The sequence below is a fragment of the Budorcas taxicolor genome, chromosome 17 (genome assembly GCF_023091745.1).
Source record: "Budorcas taxicolor isolate Tak-1 chromosome 17, Takin1.1, whole genome shotgun sequence".
NCBI classification, from domain to species: Eukaryota; Metazoa; Chordata; class Mammalia; order Artiodactyla; family Bovidae; genus Budorcas; species Budorcas taxicolor.
The window spans coordinates 58,847,124-58,874,355 of record NC_068926.1 but is presented as its reverse complement, the minus strand read 5'-3'; the positions used below and the strand labels follow the sequence as shown (position 1 = coordinate 58,874,355).

The window sequence follows — 27,232 nt, the reverse complement described above, 5'->3', positions numbered from 1 at the left end:
CTTCCCAACCCAGGGATAGAACCTGTGTCTCTTGCACTGCAGGCGGATTCTTCACCTGCTGAGCCACTGGGGAACCCCCAAGAAATACAAGGGTAGGAAGAAGAAAACAACAATCACTAGTACTTCAGTATCATCATATACAGTCTGAGATAAATATTTAATTTTCCGATGATGACAGCTATAATACTTTCTTTCAATTCTGAAAACAGATGAAATTTCATGAACTAAAGTAATGTCAAGGTGCTTCAAGACAGAAATGTTCTTCAACTGAGTAAGAAACATTAACTCCACTTAGTTGTTTTATACAATGAATGCTTTCTCTACTCTTTATGCTTAATGTAAATTAAGTTCAGTCAACAGACATGACTGACTGAATCCAACTAACTAAAATGGTTTTTAAAACAATTTAAACAAGTTTCTATAAAATCCGAGTCACATGTTGAGAAAGTGATTACTAATTAATGGCAAACATTGGAAATATAATTCATTCTCTTTCATGGTATAGATGACACCAAATCACTCATTTGGCGTTGCTCTAGCATGGTATGTTTCAGCTTGGTTCCATATATGCTAACGATTTAGAAGAGAAAAGTAACTTCTGTTCTTCTAAATGGGGTACCCTATGAAAAACAACTTTCAGGCAGAGCCAATACTATTCAGATGGATACCTATTCAAAAGGCATTTATTTACACTTTCAGTATACTAACATCAACAGTCCTCATAAGTGAGCCTTCAAATTCCAAGCCCTATACCAGCTAGCGAAGGGCAAGGAAAGTAGTGTTGAAATATATTCAAGTAAACTGCCCTTTCCCTGCCATACTCAGAACAATAGTCTTACAGAATCTTTCTGGGTTTTCTACCATAATAAAGGCTTAATTTGATATGATTTTTTTCTTACTCTAATTTACAGGACAAGTAAGACTCTTAAGCTATCTTTCAATTCTCCAAACTAGTAATAATTAAGTTTTAATATTTAAAATAATCTTTTAAAGTATCTTTTTTTGCCATTTTAAATCTGTTAATCAAATCAGTGAGCTCAAATAAATCCAATTAGTTAAAGGCACTCCAACTGTGGTAAATCAGCATTCACATCAGTTTTGGGAAGCAATTCCTTACATTTCAGGAAACTTAAACTTTTAAGTTTTCAGCTTTTATATCTCATTTGATTTAACGTTAAGCTAGCACTGGTTTTTATTATATGTTCAAATAGGTTTCTAAGCAAGCTGTTGATCTGCTATTTGAGAATAAGCAGGCTTGCCATCCTGCAGATACTTTTGTTAACGACCCTTAATGCCCTGTTTTTAACTGCACTTGTTTAAACACAAGGAATAGTTTCGTTATATTTCATATACAGTGACAAAACAAGGCAAGGATTCTTCATTATGAATGAATTTTATAAAACTGTAGAGTTCCCTTAAACTTCACATGTTTACATACCCATGGCTGACTGCACACTATTTCATATTATATTATGTCAAGGTAACTGGTAGATGTGATTCCTGCCACATCTTGGCCAGTAAGCATTATTTTACATGGGCCATGCTCTGTCCCCGACCACTACACCACCAGCAGCACCACCACTTAAATTCCAATCAGCTTCCTTCCCCAAAGTTCATATTCCAATTTCCAGCCATACCCCTCCCCCTACCCCTGGTATGAGGGGGGACTACTGGCTCATAAAATTAGCTCATTCAAGTATGCAAAACAGAGCTGTAATCTGATCTGAAATGTGTGGGAACCTGGTTCCATCTTGCAACATAAGATAATTTTAAAATTGCCCTTTAACTGGAGGAAACGGATTAATAGGAAATTTGGCACTTGAGTGGACCAAACATTGCAGGAGGCCCAAGCAGATTCCTGTCTGCTGGGAAAGGTGGTCAGGACCAACACAATAGCTTTTGAATGTGAAGAAGAACAACTTGATTCTCTGAGAGCAGAATGAAACTAAAATTAAAATCATACGCATTTACTATGGAAAAGTTCTTAAAAATAACAACCCCCTCACTTTTATAATGAACTGTAATGAAAAATTACTTTATTTAAATCCAAATATTCAAGTATCTGTTGCGTGCCGGGTAGTTGATGAATTGGATTTTTTAAAGCAACTCCTTTAGAACACATATGAAACACACCTGTTTATGATAGACAGTTCACTTTTAAGCCAATAAAATGACTTGAGAGGCAGTGGGAAGAACAGAAATCTAAAGGTTGGAACCACTTACTGGAATTAAACGCTGTGGAGCTCCATGCAAATCACTTAACGTCTTATTTAAAAAGCTAAGGGGACTTTCTTACCTCACAGGTCCTTCCAACTCCAGTCATATAACAAACCAGATTCTTTTATTAAAAAGTAGCATTAAGTAGTTTGAAAGTCCACACTTGAAAGCTAGGAAACTGGGTTAAAATGTAAAAGTGTTTAATTTTTCTTAATTTTATGGTAAATTAAAGAAAAATTACTAGTACAGAGAGAGATACAATATTAAAGTCCTCTGAACAAAATTCTGAAAGAATACCTAAGAGACCACTCAGGGACTACCTCTTATGAGTCTGGGAGCAAAACAGCGGAAGAGGGAGGTTTTTGTTGCCTTCTAAACTACCTAATTTTTCCTAGAGCATTTATTACTTTTGTAATTTTTTTGAACCTCCAATTTTTAAAAATCTCAGGAGCACTTCAATCATTGAAGGCTAGGTAACACAGCAGAAAGTACAATGAACTACAGACGGGGAGAAAAGATTACTAGTCTGCCTCTGTCTAGCTCTGTGACCTTGGGAAATACATTTGAGTTACAACATTTTAGCTTTCTCATGAAAACAAGAATGAGACTGCTCAGTGTGTTATGATCCCACTGGACTCAATTTTATATTAACTGGTCTTTGGTTACTTTTCTCTCATTTAGCCATTAAGTGTGTCCATCAAACAGTGAAATAACAGCAGGACCTAAATAAAAGTAAGACAGAGTGCAAATTAACTTCCCTATAATAAAAATAATTAACAGCCCCCTGCCCAAATCTAACAGAGTTCTGAAAATGTTTAATTTGCTGAAAAGAGAAGAAGGTATAAAAGATATACTTGGTGAAAACCCAAAATCTATTGCTGACAAAGGTGAATAAATATACACTCAGACCTAGACCTGAATGTTTTATTAGAATGCTTTACAAACATATGCCAGAAAAGTAACTAAATTAAAAAATTATTATCAATCACATAAATTACAACTCTGCTGGAGTTAGGATATTGTCTTGTTTCTTAACTGACTGATGGTCATACTTTCTGTCTCTAAGTATTAACCCAATTATTGATTTCCCTAAAGATGGATCTGAATATATGAAATTATTCTTTGTAGTTTAACATTCACCCTCTTAACAGAGAAAACTAAGGTTTGTTATTTTATTGTCCTTCTCAGCTTCATGTGACCAATACAAGGATTAGGTGGTTATCAGGCAGCTTTCTCAAAACTTCCTACTAACATGCATCTCTTTATTATACTTTTTCCCCGTTTCACACTTCTTGAATAAAACATATTGTTAAATATTAAAACTTAAAGTTTTCTTAAGCGTTTAACCTATGCTCAATTTTTAAGCTTTGAAAGAATGCTGCTTTTTCTCAAACTTCGTCTAATACATTAATGAATAAATGAGGGGACGGTAACAATTTTCTCCGAAATTCTAAATTTGGCTAAATGCCACAAATAAAGTGTATTCTTAAACTTATTATTAAGCACCAGTCACTGAATATTTAGGCAAAACTTCAAAAGACAGATAGAAACTCACCTCTCTGTACCCTTGATCTCTATTCCTTTGACCCAAGGATTCAAACTGATACCTAGAAAGACTTCCAGTTTGACAGTGCTAGGGGAAGATGCAATCCAGGAGATGACCACAAGGGAGCGCTCCACTGAGCAGCTTGCTGCTTAGACCCTTAGGCCAAGTGCCCAACCAATGCCCAAGGCCTGGAAACTCTTTCTTCCTTCTAAACATGAAATTAAATGTCCTACTTGGGCTTTATAGTGCAAGCAAGGTCTGTAAAGAAAAGCAAGATCAGGAATCTCCTTCAAAACCTTGAACACTGCCATCTCTGTCTTCTCTTGTGTCCCTTCTCCACAAAAAAGGTTTCCACTGTCTACAGTTAGCCCAGGAGCTAAAAAACGAAGTCATTTGTTTTTCGTTTGTTCTTTATGACGTCACACCTAACAGTAAGCCTCTACTTTTTATCTTTCTCCAACTTTTTCCATTTTTTGGAGGAAGATAGTGCTTATTCTTTGTTTGCTGAAATCATGGGCAAGAGCCCTGGGAGAACAGGAATCTCGCTGTCCCCTGGTGGCGGTCTAGCCTTGCTCACGCCTCTCCTCACAGCCTGAGGAATGTTTCTGTTGTTTAGTCACTAAGTCGTCTCCCACTCTGTGCGACCCTATGGACCATAGCCCACTAGGATCCTCTGTCCATGGGATTCTCCAGGCAAGAATATGGAGGGGGTTGCTATTTCCTTCTCTAAGGGATCATCCTGACCCAGGGATCGAACCTGTGTCTCCTGCTTGGCAGGCGAGTTCTTTACCACTGAGCCACAATAACAAGACAGAAGGACCTAGCAAGCAGTATGCAGAAAGGTCCTGCCCTTCTCCTGGAAAATGCGCTCTTAGCTCCGGCACTTTTTAACTCTGTTACTAAAATTCTCTAGGTCTCCACGGTCTCATCTATAAAACCAAGGTAAATGACATAAAGCTCCAAGTATGTAGTGAAGACTGGAAATAATTCATGTACAACATTTAGCACAGTATCTCAATGAATAATATTCCTAACTTAGAAACATTAGTCCCTTTCCTTCCAACTTGAAGTTGTGCTACTGAATATCTCCATCTTGGTTGGCTTTTTATTCTACCATTTCAATTTGACTGTGAGAACACATCCAAGCCTATACTGTGGACTCCGGGAAGCATGACTGCCTTTCTGCTGATCTTCGAGTCTGAAGTAGATGCCAGTTGATTAAACCCACACAGAGAGGCCAAAGTGGCACCAGGGAGCGCTATAAAGAAATCCCTGTTAATGCTATAATTAGGCTTAGATGCCTCTCAATTGCAATAATGTGAGACATTGATAGCTTCAAAAAAATTTTATCATGAGCAGTAAGAGCCTGCAGGTTGTAAATGCTAAAACCCTTGGCAAGAGAGAAAATAAGACAATACAAAAGGCACTAACTAAAAACAGTCCCAGACTACATTAATAAAATCTGCAGAAGCAAGGAGTCAAGAGGAAGAGGGAAAAGTTATAAATGAATCTCCATAACTCAGTGGCCAGTTTGGACTGAGCCATCAAAAAGAAGCTTGGTATTCCTGTTTGTTTTAAGATCTTTAATTCTCAGGACAATGCTTACTGATGGCTCTTTTGCAATTCTTAAATTCTAACAAACTACTCTAATTTTTAGACATTACTAAAATAGCGTTTAAGTCTCTATCTGTACTCACAAACTATTACAAGTAATCAAAGCTTCATTAATGTAGAAATCTGTCATGGTTTTAAACTTGATATTTTGACGTTATGCTCTTTCAAAGAACATATTCTTAGCCCACATTCATTCACCAAAATATATAAAAATCCCAAATCTATCATTGTGGCTTAAGGAAAGAACAGTATCTACAGGCAAAATTCATTTGTGGCTCAGCTCTCCACCAAAAATGAACACCTAGACAGTTTCTTAGTACAAGCACATAAATTCAGTGATACACAGATCCTGCAAACAATTTATCATCTTTTCTACATCTTAGGCCCACAACAAAGAAATGTCGTAAAAGAACTTCTATGTAACTGTCGAGATCACTTGAGGTCTCCTATTAGAAATTCTCTCTTCTTATCTTCCACTGCACCTTCCTCTTGAGATGCCAAGTCTTTCCTTGAGACACCACTGGGATATGTCTCCTTGCTATTTTCCTGTCCATGATTGTATCCCAAGTCATCCAAACCTCAGATCTGACAAAATACAGTTAATTTCATGAATCTTTTCTCTCCACTAGAACCCACATCAATATCTTACAATTTTCCCCTTTAGTGCTTAATATTTCACAAACCAAGACACTGATTATATATAGTGTCTTATCTCTACTTGCTCTAAGTGTTTATATCTTACCTTCCTGACAACACTAAGATCTTTAGAAGGACTTTGTCAAATTATTTTATTCATGTTGACCAAACACCAAAATAAAACCATTAAAACAACAACAATAAACTGTTAGAAAAGCTATTCACAGAACACAGACAACAAAGTAAACAAATTTTGAAACTAGTAAACTTCCTATATCCCATATGTACATACTTGGATTGGTCTTCGATACATCATTACTACAAAGTAAAATAAAGCAATGGAACAATGGGTAGGATATGTGCACCATGTGGTATACTATGTGTACAGAAAAGGGAAATAAACATACACACTGTGTATCTTCATAAACTAATCTCTGGAAAGACGGAAAGAAACTGGGGGCTTCCCTGGTGGCTCAGATGGTAAAGAATCTGCCTGCAACGCAGGAGACCAGGGTTTGATCCCTGGATTGGGAAGATCCTCTGGAGAAAGGAATGGCAACCCACTCCAGTATTCTTGCCTGGAGAATTCCATGGACAGAGGAGCCTGGTGGGCTATAGTCCATGGGGTCACAAAGAGTCAGACACAACTGAACAACCAACATTCAAGTTTTTCCAGGCTCAACATGATTTAACACTAGGAAAAAAACTGGGCAGTAAGTGGAGGAGATATTTTCACCTATGTAATTTTGTGCTGTTTAAATTTTACACTATATACATTTATTTCTCATTCTACATAATAATTTAAATAGGATAAAATAGCTTTTCAGTTAAAGAGAAAACACTGTCAGATATGTACATTTTAGTGAATTATCATGAGAATTAAAATGCTGTGCTGTGCATGAGATTTATTATGAAAAAGACACATACAAAATCATCTCTTGGGTATCCATAGAGATTCTAAATTCTAGCCCCTACATTAACTCTGTAATTAGATAAATATTTACCTCAAAAAATTTATTTACAATCAATGATCACTCCTACATTAAAGGTGTAATCATTAACTAGTGAAGTCAGCATGAAAAACTGAGGAAAAATAATGGTTGTGAAACTAGAAATGCCTAGACCTGAATTCTTGACTTTCTAGCTATGTGGCTTCCCAGCCAACCACTTTAGCCTATCTGGACGGCAAATTTCCTTTTAAGGGCAGAGGTCTGCAAATTTAGGTACCAGGACCAACTACATCCCATTGTAACTGAGAGTGGGGGTTCAGCTGCTTGCCTCTTGAAAGTCAATAGAGGCCAGTTGGTGAAAAGAAGAGTTTGCTTTATTTCAGAGGGTGGCAACCAGCAGGAGAGCAGACTCCTGTCCAACGGCTAACTCCCCACCACTGACAATTGTGGGCAAGAGCTTTTACAGACAGAGAGAGGGGGCAACATGTAGAAACAGCACCATCAGCTCTGACAGTCACCTTGAAACTGGTTTCCCTGAGGCCATTTCTTGGAATTAGGGTAGCTTATGTCTTGGCTACAGTCTGATCATCATGTAAACTTCCACCCGGTGGGGATTTTAATATTTATAAGACAGCTCAAAGGACATGACTCAGAATATTATCTATAACCCCTGAGGTCCCTGACTTTGCTCATTAGGTCTCCTTTGATGATTTTTCTTTGTTTCTCCATTTTCTCACTTCTTGGATTAAACTTATTCTTTGGATAAATTTTTCCACAGACAAAAGGCAAGCTGGGGACATGAGTGGGGTTGGAGGTAGGGGAGGACCATTAGGTCCTGCTCCACTTCATGGTCACCCATTTTTTGTAAATAAAGTTTTATTGGAACAGTCTATTGCCTATTTGCTAACATACTGTCTATGGCTGCTTTTCCAGTGCAGTGTGGGATGTGACTAGTTTTGACAGAAACCATATGCCCTTCAAAGCTGAAAATATTTACTATGTGCAGGAAAAGTTTACCTGCCCCAGTCTAAGAATAAAATGCAGACAAACCACATCTTTGTTGAAACTTTTTTTAAAGTGCAGCAATACTAAGCAGGCAGCAGGTCAAAACTACTTTCAAAATAACATGAAGACATTATCCTTTTCACTCTGATTTTCTCCAACTGCACAATGGAGTTTTCCAGAGACTACACGGTGTTTTATGTCACAACAGACTATAAGCAGAAGCAGACACAAGAATACAGCTGTTTTCCCTTAAGCCAGCTTTAAAGAGAGTCACAAAAACAGTGCCACTCTTCTAACTAAATATTTTCATCTTTTAAAAAGTGTTATTTTAGTTTAAAAAAGAGTTATTTGTGTTAACCTATGGTGGGCTTGTTACTATTATTTTTAAAATTTATAAACATTTTAACTTTTCTCAGTTTTATTTCTTTAAATACTGAAAAGTATAACCCAATAAACAAAAGCTCTACTGGGTGCTCAATAACGTTCACAGGTGTTTTGAAGCCAAAAAGTTCAAGAAACTGCTATACTATAGCTCAAATGTATCACAGCACCATGATTAACTGGCCTACTAGAACAGTCTATACACTGGGCAGGGACTGAGGATAAACACGGGGTAGTTTATTAATCATGGACAGTATCAGGAAAATCAATGGCACCACCACCATTCTGCAAGTTGTTTTTAAAGAAAATTTGACAATTTGCATTAGAAGCTCCTTGGGGTACCTCATAAAAAAATTTATTCAAAATTCTGAAATAAGGTCAATGGAAGACAGATTGTCCTTACAATACCATATCGGGAAAATGCCCATCCAAGGATTATCTAGTGTCTCAGTTCCTCAACTGTGTACCCAACACCTCAGAACACTGTGGCAAATTCACACGGATGTGGCGGGATATTTTAGATTGGCAGGGCCAGGGAAATAAAGTGACATCTGTTGGATTCTACACAAACCACTAGCTCAAGGCAGTCTCCAGTCTCAATATTACACTATACTGCATTCTCTGCAATAAAGTCAGATCAGTAGGGACAGGAAATAAGAGCAGTGACAGCCAACCTGATTCCAAGGTCTGGTAAGCTGCATGGTGCTCAACAGACACATGTGTCCTATTTATAAGCAATTCGAGATAAGAAAAAAAAAATTATTCTCTCAATTTATGTGCATTATTTGTTCAAACAGCTACTAAGTTGTAGATGCATATATACCAATTAATTTTCTAGAAAAAGCTAGCTACTCAAATGATCTCTGAATTGGTTTTCACATGTTACTTGTTCTTTCATTAATTAATGAGTTTATTAAAATATATGGCATTTATTCATTTTATATTTGCAGTAGAGTCCAAATTTTACCTATCATTCTTCACTCCACATCAAATATTCTTATCTAAATCATTCTTCTCACTTCAAGCTACATAAGTGATAAATGTGTTTAAGAAGGAAAAAGAATAGAAAACAGCTGTCCCCTTTCTGGCACCCTTATGAGGAACAATAGGGAAAAAAGCGAAGTAAAAAGCAAGTGCAAAAATATGTTTCTAGAAGGTTGGACAGATGCCTATTCAAGCAAGAGGAAAATTAGGGAAGTATCTACTTTTAATTCATGGTTTATATAAATAATACAACTTTGATGTATATGTGCTTAGTTGCTCAGTAGTGTCCAACTCTTTGCAACCCCACAGACTGTGGCCCACCAGGCTCTTCTGTCCATGGGTATTCTCCAGGCAAGAATACTGGAGTAGGTTGCCACGCCCTTCTCCAAGGGATCTTCCCAACCCAGGGATCGAACTCAGGTCTCCCACATTGCATGTGAGAGCTACCAATGCATTACCATCTGAGCTACCAGGGAAGCCTTCTGATGTATACAAACAATATTAAATAATCCAAAAATGGAAAAATAAAATGATACACAGTGCTATTCCTGAATTATGATCATTTAATTTTGAAACGCTGAAAGGTTTCATTCATAATACAGTGAAGAGTATATAAAGTGTTATAAGAATCTAGCAAACTTATGAAATAGGCTTTAAATAACTTGTCAATCCATTCATTCATATTAATTATCTCCCACTTAATCCCCAAAACAACCAATATATAAACATCAATATACCCTTATTATTATCCCTACTCAGAGTTTAGGGGGGAAAAAAAAATAGGAACAGAAACACAGGATATAGTAAGTGGATCATTTTGACTATGTACACTAACAGCATAACCAGGAGTCGTAACATAGTCCTAAACTTCTGTCATTTATGTCCAAAGGAGCAGTCTACTGGATGGTAGATGCAGGCCCATCAGTAACACTTGTAATAATGTATATATTTGTGCATCCAATTCCTGAAAAAAAAAAAATCACATGTACATGAAGTTCTAATTCCTGAACTCAATACTGATGATTCTGAATCCTTACATGGTAGGTCAGGATGACTGGTTCCTACTCAGCTGCCTCATCCTGTCTGATGTCATCCTCACATCAACTCCAACCTGGCAGCTCAGGGACCTCAGCTGCTTCTGAAAATATCTGACGTGTTCAAAGGAGTTACAGGAGCACTACATGAATCCTTAAAAGAGATCAGATATACAACGTGCCAATGGCCCAACTGAAGGCTTCTTCTCTATGATATATGTACTCAGAGGAATTAAAAGAGCTCTGAAAGTTGGGAAGCTTAGTTTACAGTAAATCAAAGCACAAATACAGAATGCTTTTTTCCGCAGCAGCTACAGAACATACCCTGTATTGTACTTCAAACAGAGTCAAATGTAACCGTAATATACTTCGACTGAAGCATCCTCTGGTTTGAAATGTACTTAGCAAGTATTTTATTGAGTCTTTCCTGAGTATCTGTAACTGCATATATTTCTAAGGGTTGGGGTAAAGGGAGGCCTTGTCATTATTAGGGTCCTTTATTAGTGCCATTATTAGTAATTTATCTTTTTGAACCTACAAAACATGCACAATGTGATCAAGGTTAATGCAAGAGAGTACATGTTTAATTTAGCACTTGAACATAATCATGTCTCTCAAACCAGTAAAGTTTTTAGAGACCAGGTAAAGGAAAGGCTACAGGGATAAAGTCAAAAAGTAAAAGCATATAATCCCACTTTTTCCATTTTCACAAACTGGGTATTTAAGGGCTATCATAATGTCTTATTTCTTTCCTAAAAAACTCTAGTTGAAATCAAGGCCTAGAAATGGTCAAGGATCCAACAAATCATTAGGAGAAGAAAGTGGTCATTTTCAGGGATGTGAACCATACACTGATACAAAGCTTAACTTTAGATCTTGAAATTAAAAGTAAGGAAAAAAGGAGAGGAGGTGGCACGCTTACACTGAAATTGATGTAATACTTTAAAGTCCATTGAGACAAAGCTCAAAATTCTCAAGCTAACAGTCCAATTTTCCCCTTCGGTGAAACGTACCTTCTTACAGTCTTTTTTTTTTTAAACAATTCACCTAACAGAGAAATACTTTAGTCAACTGTCTTCAATTATACATACTAAAGATGTTTCTTTGTTTTCTTACATTTTCAGTACCAGATAAACTCAGCAAACAACACTGGGTCAATTTCAATGGTACATAATAATGCTTCAAATGTTCCCCAACAATGTTCTTTCTAAGCTCTTCTGTATGCAGCCAACTAGAAAAGCCTCCTTTTTTCTATGAGGTCTGTTAAGAACTCAAAACATGTTAAGTCTGTTTCCACTAGCAGAATTGCAACTCACAGGCCAGCAACGGGTGGCAAAGTCCAACGGGTAAAGTGTGCTATCTACTTAGGGAATACTTAAACTAAAGTAACCATCATAAAGAGAGCCCAACTGCTCAAACCTGAAACATGAACAAATCACTAAATAATGTTGAGAAAAGACTCATGCAAAACTGACAATTATAAGAAACAAATGTTTTAACGCATTTATAAAAGATAATATTTTAAAATGGGAATGTAATCTCAAAAACTATTTTGTTTTACATTAAATCAATTTTAAGACATCATTTTTTAATGGGTTCTCATCTTAGTACAAATTCAAGAGAAAAATAAAAATTTTTAAATAACACACACACACACACACACCAAGAATAGTAAAAACATACTATTGATAAATACTGAGGTAAAATGTCAGAAAAAAACCAGCTAGAAAAGTTGCCTCAGGGGAGCAGCTCAAAGAAGAGAGATCAAAGTTAATTTGAGTTGCCAGAGAAGACAGAAGGGGGGTGGCAGGGTGGGGGAAGAACAGGAACAAAAGAGAAAAGGAGTTGAAACCATACTACTGGAAACTGGGAAGGGCAACTCTGTCTGGACAAAAGGCTTCTTCTGGGGAACAAGAAAGCCAGATAAAATTCGGGTAACACCCTAAACACTGACACCACATTATGGTCTTATTTGGGAGAGCGCCTCACCAAAAGCAGTCAAACAGAAGGATACACAGGGTATTTAGAAACATGAGCAGTTTGAAGTCAGAAGATTCAGACAGGCAGAAGACTGTAACAACAGACCAGACCCGAACAGTACAACAAAGAGGAAGCTTCACAGTTAACATAACTTAAGATTTCATCTTAACACTCACAGCTTCCATATTCTTTAGCCATAAATATTGAGTTATAATACCTCAAACTTACACAACTATTAATGAAACCCTACACGAGAAGTACACTGTCACATTCTGTCAGGTCCTCAGATAGACATTTAATACCTTTGAAGAACCACACTTAATAAAAGCTTTATTTTTATAATGCCCTATGTCCTGTAACAGTCCAAATACATACATCAAAGAAGTAAACCAACTACTTATAAATCCCACTGGTACCTAAAATTTCTTCTCCCCTCTTCCTAATATCATTATGAACATTATTACTAAAACTAACACAACCCCTTTCTCTAGACACATTCTTGAAAACTTTCAGACCCTTTGGAACAGTAATCAAATCCCTTGAATTGGTAAATAAAGGAGTTACTTTCTGCTTACAGCCAAAACAGGAAAACAATGAACACAATATGTTCCTGGTGGCAGACAAAGAAGGCAGAAAAGGGGTGAGGGGTGGGGGGGGGGGGGGGGGGGGGGGGTGTGTGTGTGTGTGTGTGTGTGTGTGTGTGTGTGTGTGTGTGTGTGTGTGTGTGTGTGTGTGTGTGTGTGTGTGTGTGTGTGTGTGTGTGTGTGTGTGTGTGTGTGTGTGTGTGTGTGTGTGTGTGTACACACATACACTGAGGACTTGCCCAGATTCTACAATTTCCCTGGAAACATTTTAGAAATAATAAATGCTAAAACTAAAGTCCACAGGATTCAGTAAGTCCCACAATGTCAGATAGTTAATGGGAGACCATCCATATTTCTGGACAAAGCAGTGATCAAGGATAGTTCTGTTGCCAGCTTAGTTTCAGTCCTCTAGCAGGAATTAAAACAATGCTATTCACAAAACCTCTTCAGTGTATATATATATGTTCAACTATATATGTATATGCATACAGATATATAGGTACATTTTTAAGGAAAAGTCCACCTGCAATGCAGGAGACAGGGGTTCAATCCCTGAGTCAGGAAGATCCCTTGGAGAAGGGCATGGCGACCCACTCCAGTATTCTTGCCTGGAGAATCCCATGGACAGAGGAGCCTGGCAGCTATGGTCCACGGGGTTGCAAAGAGCTGGACATGACTGAAAAGACTTAGCACAACACATCTCTTACTGTAGGGTGTTTAAAATCCATTTTGAAACTGGACAGTATATATTTAAACTGTGAAAATCCATTACTGATATTCAGGATGTAAGTTTTTATTGTGTACGTTTTAGACTACTAACAGGACAAAATCCAAAAACTAACACTGATGATTGCCTTTTGGTTATTAAGAAAAAAAGGAAAGCAATTTTTAAAAAATAAACAAGCTACTTCTGGTTGAGCCAGTCTTTCAATTTAACACTCTAAGCATGTCTGTGAAAGTACAAAGCAGAGTGCGTGGTATATGAAAGATACTTTTAAGAAGGATAGACAGTATCACTAAGACTCATCAGAGGCTCTTATTAAATGTCTCCTCCCTTCCTAGTAATAGATCCAACAGTTTACCACTTTGCAGATACCTGTGACAAAATATACCAAGAAGTCTACATTCCTATCTTCATTTCAACTCCCATTCATAACTTAGGCTACCACAACCTGAAATCCACTTCAGTGAAACTGCTCATGTCATGTCCATCATGACCGCCCGACTACCTTTTAGAATGCATTTCATATATCCTCACTGGTAGAGACAGCTCACTAGTCTTGACACTTTAAAAATTCATGGATTTGGTGATACCAGTCCTCCTAGGTCTGTCTCCTTTCTCACTGACCTTCCCTAGTCTCCTTTATGTATCCCTCTTCTCTACCCATCCTGTAAATGCAGATGCTCCCCAGGACTCTAACCTCATCTTCTCACTTTTCATACAATTCTCAAATTCAAGAGACATAATACACAGTACCTTCTGATATATCTTCCATCAGATAAACTAGCAGAAAATGACTACATATTTTATAGATCCACCAAAAGCAAACAAAAAATATGGTAAAATTATTATGTATGATTAATACATCCAAATTGTCTCATTACTTTTCTAAATTAATTTCCCATCATAAATTCTTAAAGGCACCACACATGTGCAAAGTAAATTTATAAGGAAAATTACAAGGCTATCACTAATGATCTTATTTTTCTGGACACCAATAAAGAGATTCTCATTACTTTTCACAGTGAAGTGCCTGTTTAAATATCTGTGAAGTGCCTGTTTAAATATCTGCTTACCCTCTAGTGAGATCCCTTTCCCTGAATTTTTATCTCTGTATCTCAAGAGGGAAAGACAGATGACTGGGGCTATAATACAAGGAAAGTACATGAAAGACGAAGATGGAAAGGAAAATAAGAAGAGGTGAAGAGACAGGAGAGGGTGAAGAAAGACAGGGAAGCAAAGTTTTAAAGTGCTAAAGAAGATTGGTACCTCAAAATATTCCATCCTGTTACGCAGAAACTGTTTTTTGCTACTAAAATCAAAGGACAAGTGCATCTCTTGCACATTAGGTAATATAAGAACATAAAAAGGAAGTTAAAGAAATAATCCCAGGCTCAGGGGTCAAGAAAATATCCAGATGAGATGGCACAAAAGCACTCAAAGTAATACACTTCCAATGTGTATGTGCTTGTGCATCTGTTAACAGCACACACAAAAGTAATTAAAATATTTGAAAACATGTGAGGCTACTTGGAGCATCACCCAAGAGAAGGGCAGGTTTGCCCATGAGGAAGAGATGGCAAATTAATTCAAAAATGCACTGGCAAGTATTTGTGTTAACTCAGGAAAGATCAAAGAGCCAAATTGCTATTGGGGACAATCAATTATTCTGTTAAAAATGGCATTCAAAGACTAAGGAATATAAACTTCAAATTCTGTGGCAGTCAAATGTGGGCTGAAACTAGACTAAAGTAGAAAATAGACATCTTTCCAAAAGAACCTCCACCACTGGAATAATTTTTACGTTATCTTAAAAGAACATTTTTTTTTTTACTGGTTTTTAAGAATACTCTGGAAGCTACGGCTTTTTCAAGTTCAACATGCCTTAGAAATCAGAAATTCTATTTGTTTGATGTCAGCTGTCACAACTTTTTAGGACAAAGCCAAGTTCTCTTTCCTACAGATTACATTTCCAAGAATGAGTAACAAGAGATACACTACTATAGCAAAAACAAAAAATGATATAAATTTCTTTTATCTTCCTGGACCTGCCTGGTCAAATCTGTGTGTATAAATTTATACACATATATAATTTTTCTTTAATTATCCTGAACATCATCTCATATCAAACTTTGAGAACTCTAGTTTCAGAGTCCTTTAGCAAATGACTTATTTTTACTATCAATACAGAGAGAAATGATAGCTCAAAAAATAATATATTATTAATCTAACTGGTGAAACCTAGTCATCAATATATTCTTTTGTTGCCACTATTAGAGTTATTTTAGCTTACTTAAAATATGCAGTGTGTTAAGTGGTGCTTTTGATTTAAAAATATCTATATGCTAGTATCAGTTTCCTTTATATTTAAAATATTATTGTTTACAGTATGTTCTTTTTATTTGGGTCTAATGATATCAAATTAGGGAATTCCTAAAAATATTAATTTGTATATACAATGCATTTAGCATTTGCAGCAAATTTTCCTCTCCATTGGTATTAAACTGGTATGTACTAAAAAAAAGAAAAGAAAAAGAACAAGAAGCTTAAAGATTAATTTGTTCTTCTTGTTTCTCAAATAAATTATAAACTAGTCATATAAATTGACTCATTTAATCTTCACAATAATCCTCTAAGATATCATTATCAATTCAATAATAGCAAAAAATAGAAGTTCAACTCAGAAAAACTAAACAACTTTTATAAAAGCAAATAACTTGTAAAAAGAGGTGTAGGATGTGATACTAACTCTTCTAATCCTAAATGACCTCCTCTACAGCACTACCCCATCCGCCCAAAATGACTTAAGCACTGAGATCCTATTCAACATCCGACAAGATACTCTATTTTCCACTCAGAGAACGAGAGTGAAAAAGTCATTACCCCTAATAAAGTTTTATTATACCATATGCCAAATTTTTTAATAGAATCTTTGCTTTAAAATGTTTTCTAATCGTTAACACCTTCCAAAACAGCTTTTTAAAAGTATCAATATTTCTACAGGAAAAGCTGCACAAGATTCAACCACAACTATAAAGTCTTGAAAATAATAAAATAACTTAATTTACACTGCTCAGAAATCAATAGTCTCCCAGGTATACAAAATCAAATATCCAAACATACTACATGCATTATTTACATCTGGTTTGCTAAAGTTAGGAAGACTCTGAGTACCTGAATAAAGTGTAAAGATATACAAGCTATTTTTTATATTAAAATAGTAATTGCTACTCCTTCAACCACTCCTATTTCTACATTTAGCTACAATAGCTACTCCTATTTCTACATTTCCTCTTCATCCACAAATTCCTCACAAATCATCACACAAATATCTGTACCTTTTGGTCAAAACTTTCAGGACTGGCTCAGTTAATTCATCAGAGACCAGTTGTGGGAATGCACACTGAGCACAGAGAGGCACGCTAAGGATGGCAAGGGAGAGCCCTGCACTAAACCAAGACCATGCATCACCATCCAGACTCCCCACAATAAAAGCCCAAACTTTAACCAGCAGGAAAGTTAAGTCCTCTGTAAATTTAAAGAAAATGCTAAGATGAATTATGTCCATGAAGCATTCATCAGTTAGATGAAATCAATAAAAATGAAAGGAAAAAAAAGTTCCTCTCCATCATTCAAAGCATCTGTAAACAGAATCACATACAGGCACATTAGTAACTTTTTTCTAAAAATCATTTTCCTTTTTCAGGCAAACTTTGATACCCACAATACCTACTACCTACTTAAACACAATTTTTAATAAATACTAAGTGTACTAAAAGGGGGGAAATATTTCAAGGAAGTTAATGATGATTTGGCAAAAAGAAAAAGAAAATTCAGTCCCTAATTTATCTGATTTGAAAAATCCCAATTTTCATAAATTAGGTTTAGTTAATAAGGAGATTCCACAACAATTTAAATCAAAGCTTTATGACATACAGATTGGAGAGAAGGCTGGTATTATCGGAAGATGAGGCAGAGTAACCAACTGAAATTCTGGCCAACTAACCAAACAACTGAACCTTCCACAAAAGGCTTCAAGAGCTCCTATCTACAGCCACTAGCTGGTACCCTTAGCTTAGGACAACTTCACAGATAGTAAAATAGAATCAAGACTGTGTCCTTGGTTCTACAAAAATGAAATAATCACCAACTTCCAATTAAATTCACAATGTGTTCAAAGGAAAGTGAGATAAATATTAGATTTTGATGGTTTTGGATTTTGATTCTGGCTTGACTGATCTAAAATTCGATGTTTGTTTAGTATCAAAGACTGCCTTTAAAGCCTTGCATATGATAAGTGATGGTTAAAAGTTTAGGACTGTTTAGATAAGTAATACCCAGTCCTGGTCTAGCAACTATCAAGGATGTGTTGACCAACTTTTAAGGGCATCAAACAATTCTATAAAAACTGTCACCATTTGAATTCACTTGACTATTGATGTAAAGTTATGCCACAGAACACTTTAAGGAATAAAGATAAATTAGAATAATGAGAATAACAAAATAGAGTAATTCAATTCCAAAGAGTGTGGCTATAAGGAACTCAGACATGGGTTACCAATAATTTTTTAGCCGAATTTAATATTCCACAAAAACTTAGTAATAGAGTATTTAATAAAATGTGATCCAGGAATCTGTTTCAAACATCGGAACTATTAACATTATTGGTAAGTAAATAAAAGCTGCTTCCTCCACTCATCTATTCTCCAAAGATAGGTGCAGTCAAGCAAAAGAAACCAAAAGACCCAAAGCAATGCACAGACTCACCTTTTGTTGACTGGCTTTTCATCTTTTTCATAGGGTCGGACAAACCATTTCCCAATCCTAACGAAGTTCTTATCCATTAGGCACCTACAATAATTATATCAAGAATACAGTTTCAATAACAAATTAGCAAGTCACTGAATCAATAATCAGAAAAGATCCACCACTGAAAATAAAACCATTACCAATTAAATTGGCAAAATGTTTTCTCATCACTTAAAATTTTTACACTATACTAAACTGAAAGAACTTTCTTCTGACTTTGGGCAGACTTTCATTATATATTATTCTTACACATTAAAAAAAAAAAAGAATTAGTTGAAAATTCCTGAAGCACTTTACACTTCTGAATTACTTCAAATCCAATCACACCTCTGTGTGACTTTAATTCTTCTGTGATCAAGAATGTTGGGAATATATACAGCATTTCTTATGAATACCTCAGAAAAACTCTTCCAAGTGTCTGATGCCATTTTTTGCAAGTTTTAACGCTGGACTTGCTTGGTGTGTGGCAGTCAATTCTTTAGCAGGGATTTTGGTAACAAAAACATACCGGAGCCTCTTCAACTAGGTACTTTCCTTTTGTAGATATGGTAAAGCACTTCATTATGGCTTTGCCAAAAAAAAAAAAAGCCAAACTGAGGAACTGCAGTCATTTCTTCACTAATGAATATTTGCTTTCTTCTTCTCTAAATTGTGCCCTGCTTCAGTTTTCACACTACTTTATGTACATTATTTTGCAATGTTAAGTCACAGGGTACTCCTTCTGAAGACATGTTAATGGCAGCTGAACTCAACTGATATAATACCAAAACCGCATTCAATTCAACTGAAGTGACAACAATACAGATAGCTATGACCAAGTTCACTGGAATACAGGCAGATGACAACTATACCATAACTGCCACCCAGTCAATTGTGAGCTGCCATCATTTGTAAAGAATATCCCTGATTTTGAAAATATAAAAATGTGGGAGAGAATGTGCATTTTGAAATTGATGAAATACAGTAATCTCTAACACTAGTCAATGAAATGACACATATTTCGTGAGAAAACCTGTCAGAAAGGTAGATGTAATTCTTCTATACAAGGTTTTACCCACCAGCAAAAGAGCTGCACAGCAATTCTTTATTGAATATTCAGGCAATTCTGCACGTGGCTTTAGCCTCTGTAATTCCCACTCCATCAAGGAGGATGGAAACAATTCAAGCCTTCACCCAACTCACTACAAATTAGATGCCTTAGTAAATGGCAATAGTCTCTGTTGGCCACAATGTAACTCCCTGTGGGCAGAGCCAATTTAAAACAGTGCTGCATCAAAAAGCCACTGGCTTCAACTAGCTTTATTTTGAAAACTATTTCTACAACAAACTTCCTTATTTACAATGAAAAATAAAATCTTTTCAAAGTAACCAGACTGTTCTCCTAAGATTATAAATAAACTTGCTTTAGGATTAAAGACCGAATGACTCCATTAAAGTTAGAATAGAAAATACGGAAAACCCATAAGCTGAAAGTGCTCATGAAGCAAAACTGAAAAATAAAATTAAGTTTATTCTCTAGTTAAGAGACTTAATTGCATTTTTTAGGTAGATGACATATATGCTGTCACATTCCTACAATTCTTAACTCATTTTTACAGTCCAAGTTTATCTTGTAATTGATTAATGTTTCTTTATTCTCCAAAAGCTATTACTAAATTGAAGGTATATCTTAAAATCAATAATGAATGAAAGCAATAGGACATGTACAGAATCACACCAAACATTAAACACTGTCTTCTACTGACACTAATCTTCACTTACTAAATACCACTTTTAAATAATGTATTCATTAGCTCATAAATCTTAAAGGTCAGAATTAAAAAACCCATTTTGTTCAATAACAGAGAAAACATGAATTTACAGTTTATGGAAAGAAGAAACTCCAAGGCTTTTGACAGTATAACATCTCTCATTAAAGAGAACAACATGTAGTCTGTTTCAAAACCCTTGCCCTTCTATGAAGCAAAAGCAACAAATTCTATTCACAATTTTCATTCCAGCACAAATAAAGGACTGGAGTGGAGGAGCAGCAATGCACAGCCAAGGACAAAGGCAAAAGGCAAAAAGCTAATGAAAATGCTGAGGGTCTACTCTGTGCTAATACATCTCCTGGAGTTTCCACTACAGATCATATTTCTTTGTCAGGCAATGTCAACAAAAGGTTATTACCACTAATACACAAAACAGCCATGGAAACGACTGCACCTTCAATCCAAAAACATCTGGTTCCAAAGCAGAGTCATAAATGACTTCTGTGATTTTTCAACCAATAACCAGTGTCTACGTGATCAGTGATTTCCCTCACACTGAAAGGAAAACATGAGAATGCACAATTGCACTGGATGAAGCCGTGTTTTTAATACTGTTCTGGATCAGTGACTGCCCGCCTGCCCACCTGCCTGCCTGCTGCATAAGGGAGCTATCACAAGTAACCCTGTCACCAGTGATGTGACAGAAAGTTAGCAATCACCAAGTACCTCAGAGAAGGCCAGGGCCAAATGAGTGAAGATGCTGAATGTACTCCCTCTCTATCCTCTGACCCCCAACTCAGCAGAGAAGTACAGACAAGCTGTTAGATGTAGAGATGGGTAAAGATGAAGGCAAAGTTTCTTTCTAGTCAATAAACAGGTTAAAAGAACTCAGCAACTATCATTATTAATTTTTATACTCCGCAATCTCTTAAATCTCTACTATGGCTGATCCAAAAAACAAACTTTCTCTCTCTCACATACGCATGCACAGTGATACACATAAATTCTTCAAGACTAAGCAGTACAGAAAGTATTTCCATCTTGTGCTTTAAGCTACGGGAAGAACTGTGAGAAGACATGTGGCTCTGCTAAGAAAGACAGTTCTACCACCTGACTGATAACCTGGAACTATGCTGGCTCAGTAGCAGATAATATATTGAGATACTAATAAGTCCTTGCTTCGCCATCATTTTCGGGTCATGATTCATGTAATATGCTTTGTATATCTGGGGTCATGAAATGCAATATGCTTTATGTTCTGCTTGAAAGTAATAGGTGCTCAATAAGTATCTCAGAAATGAATGCTATATGCCAAGTATTTTCCTATTCACAGTGTAATATTGAAACTCCTCTTGTTTGTAACTACTAATCAGGGGCACCCTCACATTGTTATTTGAATTTTCTTGTGTGTATGTGTTTGGGGCAAATATATATATTTCATTTCCTTATAGCCCATCACAACTCTCTCCACACTAAAATCAATAGTGGATACTCAATATGTGGAAAATTAGGTGTTAAAAAATGTTTAGGAATACTGGCACTACTACTCATATGCTTTAATTATACCTGAAGAACAAAATTAAGCAAATCTTTTTTGTTTTTAAGAGAGATAATGCTGTGCTATGCTCAGCTATGTCTGACTCTTTACAACCCCATGGACTGTAGCCCACCAGGCTTCTCTGTCCAAGGGATTTCCCAGGCAAGAATACTGGACAGGGTTGCCATTTCCTTCTCCAGGGGATCTTGCCAACCCAGGGATCAAACCCTTGTCTACTGCGTCTCCTGCATTGGCAGGCAGATTCTTTACCACTGCACCATCTGGGATATCCCAAAAGAGATAATGCTAAGATATAAAAACTAAAGTGTATCAGAAATACAATTCTCTTTTTGAGAGACAAAGTTTATATTTAAGTTGACAAATATATAAGCCTAGAGATATACCTCATCTGCCAAAAATTGCTTTAAATCAACGTTACAAACAGTGCTAAGAATTTCTATCAGTTAACCCCGGCTATCCACTCAGTAATCCCACTCATTATTATTGAGATTTTAAAAATTACCTTACTACTAAAATACGACAAAATTCTGTAAAGTAGTACAACAGTATCTTAAAAGATCACAATGTGATTTCAGATTTATAAAATGTTCTGTAAGTAATATTCTAGGTAAGTATTTCTTTTTGGAAATAATTCCAAGTCCCCTATTACCTCCCTTTAATCACTATTTCAAGAAGAAAAGAAACAGGAGCCAAAAAATAAAAAAGAAATCCAGTTGTGTGTTTGTGTACACATGATTCTGCATCATGCCAAATGGTTCTAAATAATTAACTTAATTGACTATAAGCACAACCTGACTCTGAAGTTGGAAAGCCCCAATCTTGAATCCCAAAACCACGGGCAGACAGATCAAAAGAGCCACAGCAGTAACCACAGCATAAATCAGCAACCCATTTCCCAGGTAGGATAGTTGGGAGGTTTAGAAGGGAGCCAACACTGGCTGCGGCTCCTTCTGAGCCCTCATATTCCATAGGTACTATAGCTTTCCTAGATATAAAAGTCCAAGGATAGCGTTCCTCCACCACATCCTCAACTGAACTGCCCCTTTGTGCAATCATCTACTTACAGGGCTGTTCAGACAGACTAAATTTTATGTAACTTCATATCTCACCAGCATCAGTCTTCACCTCAGCAGCCCAATCTATATCAAACATGTATGCAAAGAAGTGTTTTCCCAAGAAACTGCAGTGCTCCTAATTTCCAACTAAATAAAAGAAACCCCATTTTTGTGACTCCATAGACTGTAACCTGCCAGGTTCCTCCGTCCATGAGATTTCCCAGGCAAGAATACTGGATGGACACCTATTCCCTTCTCCAGGGGAGTTTCCCGACCCAGGGATCGAACCCAGATCTCCTGCATTGCAGGTGGATTCTTAACCATCCGAGCCACCAGGGAAGCCCAATTTAAGGTTAAAGAAACCTTTTTCAACGGATCCCTTCTATCTTCAGTACTTCGGGTTCCTACTGTGCCCGAGTGGATACTGTCTCCTCCAACCAAGTAATCCCTATTATTTCCATCCTCTCCAAAATCTCTGTAAGGCTAAGGCCTTTTGTAGGACTGGCCTAACCTGAAACGCCCATTCTACAATAGTTTCGAACATTTAGTGTCTGATTCCACTCTCTAACCACACAAATAATAGTATACATTTAAATTTAAAATTTAAAGTCTCAATCCTTTCCCAGCCCTAAAAATATTAATAACTGCCCCTTAGGTCTAAAGCCTCATCTTTCTACTTCTTTTAAAGAACTGTATACTGTAGCAATTCAATAAAATGAGAATGTATTAATTAGTCATTTCCTGCTCTTATTACATTACCCCAGAACCCTCAAGGCTGCAGTGTTACATCACCATTTCTTCAACTAAGGCTGTACTACTCACTATCCTCTGAATATATTTATCATTTGGAAATATATTTATCATTTTGAACTACCACATCCAAGGACCTTGCTCATCTGCCCTCTGATAATCACCTCTACTGGATCACAATACCATAGGGTATTGAAAGCTACTAATTTACAAATGCAATGCTATTGTTATCATATAATTCCAATCCTCTCCATGTTATTTTTAAAGTACTTTTCCAAATTGAGTATCTTCACTTAAAATACCAACTCTTGGCAAACTTAGAAGCTCCAGACCAAAGGCAATTTTACAGCTGTGTTATAAACTTCCATGGGGGGAATATGCCAACAGTCCATTAAAAAAGCAGCATCAATGGATGACTCAGAAGAGCCATTATGTTTTACAAAAATCAAATACCCACAGATTAAAGTCTCTCTAAGTAAGCATGGGAGCTTCCCAGGTGGCTCAGTGGCAAAGAATCCTCCTACCAATGCAGGAGACTCAGCTTTGATCCCTTAGTTGGGAAGATCCCCTGGAGACGGAAATGGCAACCCACTCCAGTATTCTTGCCTGGACAGTTCCATGGACAGAGAAGCATGGTGGGCTGCAGTCCATGGGATCGAAAAGGAGTCGGACATGGCTTAGTGACTAAACACCACCAAGAAGTAAGCGTGGACTGGACAGAGCACAATAGCATCAAAAAACCCATGTAATCTTCCATTGTGTGCAAACCAATGATCTGCATTTTAGAGGGGGGAGGACGAGGGGAGTGGGGGGGAAAGAGGGGAGAAAAACCGAAAAAAAACCCCTTTCCATCAAAATCAGCTGTTTAATTCTAAAAGCTTAAGAAAATTAAAATTGAAGTACACTACCACATATACCCACACATAATTGCAATTTGACAGCATTATGGCAGGCATTTTAAGCATTTCTTCAAAGCTACCAAAGCAAGATTTTCCTAAGTCCCATATATGGTGCAAATCACTGAGGCAATAATAAAAACTCTGGGTGATATGAACTACACACATTTCCTGAATTTGTTTTAAAAGCTTTTCAATCTAATGTTTCACTTCATTTAAACAGTTACATGGGAAGGTATGGTACCTTATGGAAACTATACAAATTATAAGAGCCAACAGCCATTATATCTGTAATATTAAAAGTGCCAAATGAAGAAATTTCTGAAAAAAGACTACAAGTTTTTGTTTTCCAAAATTTATTCACAGCTAAAGTACTGTAGTACTTTTCTATTAATGAGGAGTGTGAGACAACCTAAATCTAAAATACAAAGTGTAACCTTTGACAAGTTCATTAGAAATACATACAGAAACCCATACAAAACTGCAAAGACTGATTAAGAAGTCTGAAATACAGCCTTACTAAAAGAGAGCGAGCAGGCACAAAAAAGGTGAGGTACAGTGGAGTCAAGTCAAAATGGCAGAGATTTTATAGGAATAAAAGAAATCAATGGTATTTTATTATTCTAGTCATTTTGCCAAAAGGGATAACTGAACATTAAAGAAAACAAAAGCACACTTTCTCAGAAAGGAGGAGAAATAACAACGATTGTATGATATAAAACTTAGAAGGCCTACATACTTGCAGATACTGAAATTGACTCAGAAATCACAGGTGAAGAAAATACCAAAAGAAGCCAACATGGTCAAAGGTTTTAAAAACAGGTACACATACACCAATAGTTGTGTTTCAGAAATGTATCTGGTTTTAGTAATATAACTAGCCTCTGTTTGGAGGATAATTCTTGGAGAAGAGCTTAATTAAGAGACATGGTAGACTGTATCCTTTTCCCAGTATGTGCTACCCCTTTCTTTCCACTGACATCAAGCTTGGCCATGGGACTTTGGCACCTCTCAGTGATGGATAATACTTTCTCACTCACTGACTTTAAGCTTGGTGGTAAACGTCCTAGTCAATGAAATATAAGCAGAAATGCCATATACCACTTCTGAACAGATGCTTCAATGGGCTATTACGTATTTTGCCATTGCTCTTTGCTCTTTACCAGGAGTCTTTGACAAGGGGTGCCCCAACCGTAAAATTCCTTCCTGGAGGGAAGAGGATACAGAGAAGTGCTGCAGTAAACGATACAATGGACAAGAGCGTGAGGAAAAAATGAACTGCAACTGCCAGAAGTCAGTAAGGGCTTTCAGATGTTTTGTTACTGCAGTATAACTGAGTCTAACCTGATTGACTGAAGTTGTTGTTGCTGTTCGGTTACTGAGTTGTGTCTGACTCCTTGCAACCCCATGGACTGCAGCACACCAGGCTTCCCTGTCTTTCACCATCTCCTAGAGTTTTGCTCAGATTGACTAGAGAGAATCTGGTCAATTTCTAATCTTCATGAAACACCCATGAAGTCTTACATTAGGCCAGTAGCAATAAAAAATGAAGAGAATTAGACTGACTAGAGAAAAACCTAAAAGGCGGAAGGAAAGGGGTGAGGATATATATAGTAAAAATATATAAGGATATAGAGTAAAGAACCACAAACAAGGAAAAATAAATAACTCAGTGTGTACACGCTAAATTGCTTCAGTCATGTCTGACTCTTTGCAACCCTATGGAATGTAGCCTGCCAGGCTTCTCTGCCCATGGAATTCTCCAGGCAAGAATACTAGAGTGGGTTGCCATGCCCTCCTCCACGGGATCTTCTCGACTCAGGGGTCGAACCTGTGTCTCCTGTTATTCCTGCATCACAGGCGGATTCTTTACTGAGCCACCAGGGAAGCTCCAAATTAACTCAGGACACCAAGCTAGTGAACAGGCCACTACACAGAAGTTGGACTGATGAATTATATACAACCCCCAATGAACAGAATCAAGATAAAGAAAATAAAATTACAGGGATACAGATTTCTACTCAGCAGAAGAAACTTTGTAACAGTGAGTACTCAGAAGATAAAAAGAACTCCCTTAGGAAGCGAGGCTCACATAATCAGAAGTACTCAAGGAAAGGACAGATGACCACATTAACAAGGATATTATAGGTTGGAATTCCAGAACTAGCTGGGTAAACAGACTATTAATGTTGTGTCCAACTGTAGCAACAGTAACATCAATACTTTTGTTAACTAATATTAATAGCAGTTAACCATTTATTGAGCTCTTTTAACAAGAAAGTTACTGTGCTGAGGAAATCAGCCCTTCACCCTTTTATAGGTAAGGAATAGGAATTCAGGTGACTTAAATCGTCTGCCCATGTCATATATAATTGGCAAAGCCAAGACCCAAAATATCTCTTGCCTCTGAAGACAGCCAAGAGATGGACTTTGAGAAATGGGTGCCACTGGAAAGACATATAAAATTTCAGATATGTTAGCTCCTGTCTGACACCTTGATGGAAAATGCTCTACAGTAAGCAATAGTGAGGTGGGGTTTTTTTTCTGTTTCTGTCTTTTTTAATACAGATGACACAGGCCAGACATATACAACATACTGTATGCAAACAGTGAAAAGTTATGGGAGAAATGAGTAAATGAGTAAATGAGTAAATTCATTTACTCAAGAGTAAATGAAAAATATTTGAAGTCAAATTACCTTAGAATTTAAAATCTAAGGAGTTCCCTGGTGGTCTAGTGCTTAGGATTTAGTACTTTCACT

General features: G+C 36.7%; 1 protein-coding gene across 4 annotated transcripts in view; it reads right to left on the bottom strand.

Annotated features, from left to right (window-relative positions):
- MED13L (mediator complex subunit 13L) overlaps window positions 1-27,232 on the bottom strand; it is a 282,763-nt gene that overhangs the window by 106,242 nt on the left and 149,289 nt on the right. For all 4 annotated transcript variants that reach the window (XM_052654564.1, XM_052654566.1, XM_052654565.1 and 1 more), the window contains one exon: window positions 18,420-18,503. In XM_052654564.1, coding sequence (XP_052510524.1) covers window positions 18,420-18,503 — 84 coding nt within the window. The remainder of the gene's footprint in view (window positions 1-18,419; window positions 18,504-27,232) is intronic.